The sequence below is a fragment of the Ornithorhynchus anatinus genome, unplaced genomic scaffold (genome assembly GCF_004115215.2).
Source record: "Ornithorhynchus anatinus isolate Pmale09 unplaced genomic scaffold, mOrnAna1.pri.v4 scaffold_88_arrow_ctg1, whole genome shotgun sequence".
NCBI lineage: Eukaryota > Metazoa > Chordata > Mammalia > Monotremata > Ornithorhynchidae > Ornithorhynchus > Ornithorhynchus anatinus.
In genome coordinates, this window is record NW_024396941.1 from 342,201 (window position 1) to 345,608 (window position 3,408).

Below are 3,408 nucleotides of genomic sequence, written 5' to 3' on the forward strand. Positions count from 1 at the left end.
TCTCATGGCTTCAATTACCCTCTCCATGTTGATGATTCCCAAATTTACCTCTCCAGTCTTGATCTCTCTCCTGCTCTGCTGTTTCATATTTCCCCCGCCTTCATGACATCACTGCCTGGATGTCTCGCTTACAACTCAAAGCTTACATGTCCAAAACAGAACTCATATTCCCACCCAAGCCCTGTCCTCTTCATGACTTTCCCATCATTTAGGCAGCACTATCTTCCTCTCTGTCTTGCAAGCCTGTAACTTTGACATTATCCTTGACTTGTTTCCCCCATTCAAACCACATATTCAATCTGTATCCAATTCACAACATCAATAAAATCTGCCCTTCCTTCTTCAGCCAAACTGCTACTGTGATAATCCAAGATCTTACCCTCTTCCACCTTGAGTACTTCATCAGCCTACTTGCTGGCTTCCCTACCTCCTGTCTCTGCCCACTCCAGTCCATATTGCACTCTGCTGCCGGTATCATCTTTGTAAAAAACATTCAGTCTATGTTTTCCCACTCCTCAATGAACCACTAGTGATTGCACATCAACCTCTGCATCAAAAAGGAACTCCTTACCATAGACCTTCATTATACTCAATGACCTTGCCCCTTCCTATCTTAACTTGCTTTTCATTCATTCATTGTATTATTGAACTCTTAATGTATAGAAAGCATTGTACTAAGAGCTTGGGAGAGTACAATACAACAAACAGATACACTCCCTGCTCATTATGAGCTCACAGCCTAGGGGGGAAACAGGCATTAATATAAATTGATTGTTTAATTAATTAATTAATTAAAGACATATACATAAGTGCAGTGGAGATAGGGGGGAGGATAAATGAAGGGAGCAAGTCAGGGAGACACAGAAAGAAGTGGGAGAAGGGGGGAGAAGGGCTTAGTCAGGGAAGACTTCTTCGGAGGAGATGTGCTTTCAATAAAGTTTGAAATGGTGGGGTGCAATTATCTGTTTGATATGAGGAGGGAGGATGTTCCAGGCCTGAAGAAGGAAGTGAGTGAGAGGTCGGCATTGCAAAAGATGAGATTAAAGTACACTGAGAAGGTTAGCACTAGAGGAATGGAGTGTGCAGGCTGCGCTGTAGTAGGAGAGTAGCTAGGCGAGGTAGGAGGGGGCAAGGTGATTTAGTGCTTTAAAGTCAATGGTGAGAAGTTTTTATTTGATGCAGAGGTGGATGGGCAACCACTGGAGATTCTTGAATAGTGGGGAAACAATCAGAACATTTTTGAAGGAAAATGGTCTGGGGAGCAGAGTGGAGTATGGAGTGGAGTGGGGAGAGATAGGAGGAAGGGAGGTCAGCAGGGAGGCTGATAACATTAATAATAATAATAATGTTGGTATTTGTTAAGCGCTTACTATGTGCCGAGCACTGTTCTAAGCGCTGGGGTAGACATGGAATCAGGTTGTTCCATGTGGGGCTCACAGTCTTAATCCCCATTTTACAGATGAGGGAACTGAGGCACAGAGAAGTTAAGTGAGTTGCCCACAGTCACACAGCCGACAAGTGGCAGAGCTGGGATTCGAACTCATGAGCCCTGACTCCAAAGCCCGTGCTCTTTCCACTGAGCCACGCTGCTTCTCTTAATCAAGGCAGGATAGGATAAGTGCTTGCATTAATGTGGTAGCAGTTTAGATGGAGGGAGAGGGGTGGATTTCAGCGATGTCGTGAAGGTAGAACTGACAGGATTTAGTGAGGGTTTGAATATGTGGGTTGAATGAAAGAGAGGTGTCAGGGATAATGTCAAGGTTATGGGCTTGAGAGACAGGACAAATTGTGGTGCCATCAACAGTGAGGGGAAGTGAAAGGGTGGACAGGGTTTGGGTGGGGAGATACAAAGTTCACTTTTAGCCATATTAAGTTTGAGATGATAGGAGGACATCCTAGGAGAGATGTCTTCAAGGCAGGAGGAAATGCAAGATTGCAGAGTGGGAGCGTGATCAGGGCTGGAGTTTTAAATTTGGGTGTCATCAGCATAGAGGTGATTTTCTACTACAACCCAGCTCACACCCTTCTCTCACTATTGTCAACCTAATCAATGTACTTTTACCTTGTCTCCTCGCTCCTGACCCCTCATCCACATCCTGTCTCTAGCCCAGAACTCTGCCCCTTCATATCTGTCAGATGATCACTCTCTCTACCTTCAAAGACTTTCTAAAATCACATCTCTTCCAAGAAGTTTTCCCTGAATAAGCCCTCATTTCCCCTCCTCCCTCTGACTTTTGCATCTCCCTTCTGGTTAGCTCTGTACTCTTTATTCATCCTATCCTCCCTACAGCACTTCTGTAAATATCCACAATTTATTTGAGTGTCTGTCTCTCCTATGTTAGCTCAATGTGGGCAGGAAAAATGCTCCAAACAGTAAATGGTCAATAAATTGGAGTAATGGACTAAAATCTCTTTGAGGATAGGTATTGTTGCTTTTTGCTTTTATTTTATCTTTTCCCTAGTGGTGTGAACCGTGCACTTTCCAAAGCAGGAGTTAAGTAACTACTTTTGATGGATTTGCTACATTCTCACACCTCCCACTTAGTTCTGTTGTTCTCTATCCAGATCACCTATGGCCCATTTGACCCAATCCTGCATGACAAGGTACAGTTTCCATCTCTCTATCAGGTGGCCCCCAGGTTCTCCTCTCTGCCCTGGGGGATGGTCCGGTTAATGGTGCATTTCGGCTGGACCTGGGTGGGGTTGGTGGTATCAGATGATATGAAAGGAGAGAGATTCCTTTTGGATCTGACCAGGGAGATGGCCAGGAACAGTGTCTGTTCAGCTTTTACCAAGAAGATCCCTAGTGGAAAGTTCAACCTTTATATAGCCCAGGGAATCTACTCCAGTGTCACGGCTACATCAGCTGCAGTGATGGCTGCCTATGGGGATGCAGGGTCCCTGAGCCTTCTGAGATTTGTGATAGAGAATTTTGGACTGTCCAAGATGGTTTTGATCACCACCTTTCACTGGGACTTCACTTTGAGCATGACCTATGAAACAAATAGCTATGATTTTCATGGGACTTTGACTCTGGCGAACCATGCTAAAGACGTTCCTGGTTTCAGGGATTTTTTGCGGACACTTAAACCAGCAAAATATCCAGAAGTCATTATCTTGAAGGAATTCTGGGAATCTGCCTTTGACTGTTCCTTATCACTGCCTGAAAAGAGTGGAATAAAATGCTCAGAAAATGCTTCCTTGGAGATGCTGCCTGTGCACCGTTTTTCTCTGACAATGTCTGCCCTGAGTTACAGTGTGTACAACGCTGTGTATGCCGTGGCCCACGGGCTCCAGGACTTGCTTCTATCCAACTCAAACCTGGAATCTCTGGAAAATGGGGACTGCCTGGTGCCTCGTCCTTGGCAGGTAATATTCCCGCTAGCGCAGGGAGCTGGTGTTGGGTAA

General features: G+C 45.1%; 1 protein-coding gene across 1 annotated transcript; it reads left to right on the forward strand.

Moving 5' to 3' along the window:
* The first annotated feature begins 2,468 nt into the window (after nt 1-2,468).
* On the forward strand, nt 2,469-3,408 carry LOC120638210 (vomeronasal type-2 receptor 26-like). Its single transcript, XM_039911074.1, has one exon. The coding sequence runs from the start codon at nt 2,512-2,514 to the stop codon at nt 3,406-3,408; it is 897 nt and encodes a 298-aa protein (XP_039767008.1). The 5' UTR covers nt 2,469-2,511.

Coding starts and splice junctions, on each gene's coding strand:
- LOC120638210 (XM_039911074.1), top strand. CDS start 2,512: ATGGATTTGCTACATTCTCACACCTCCCACTTAGTTCTGTTGTTCTCT.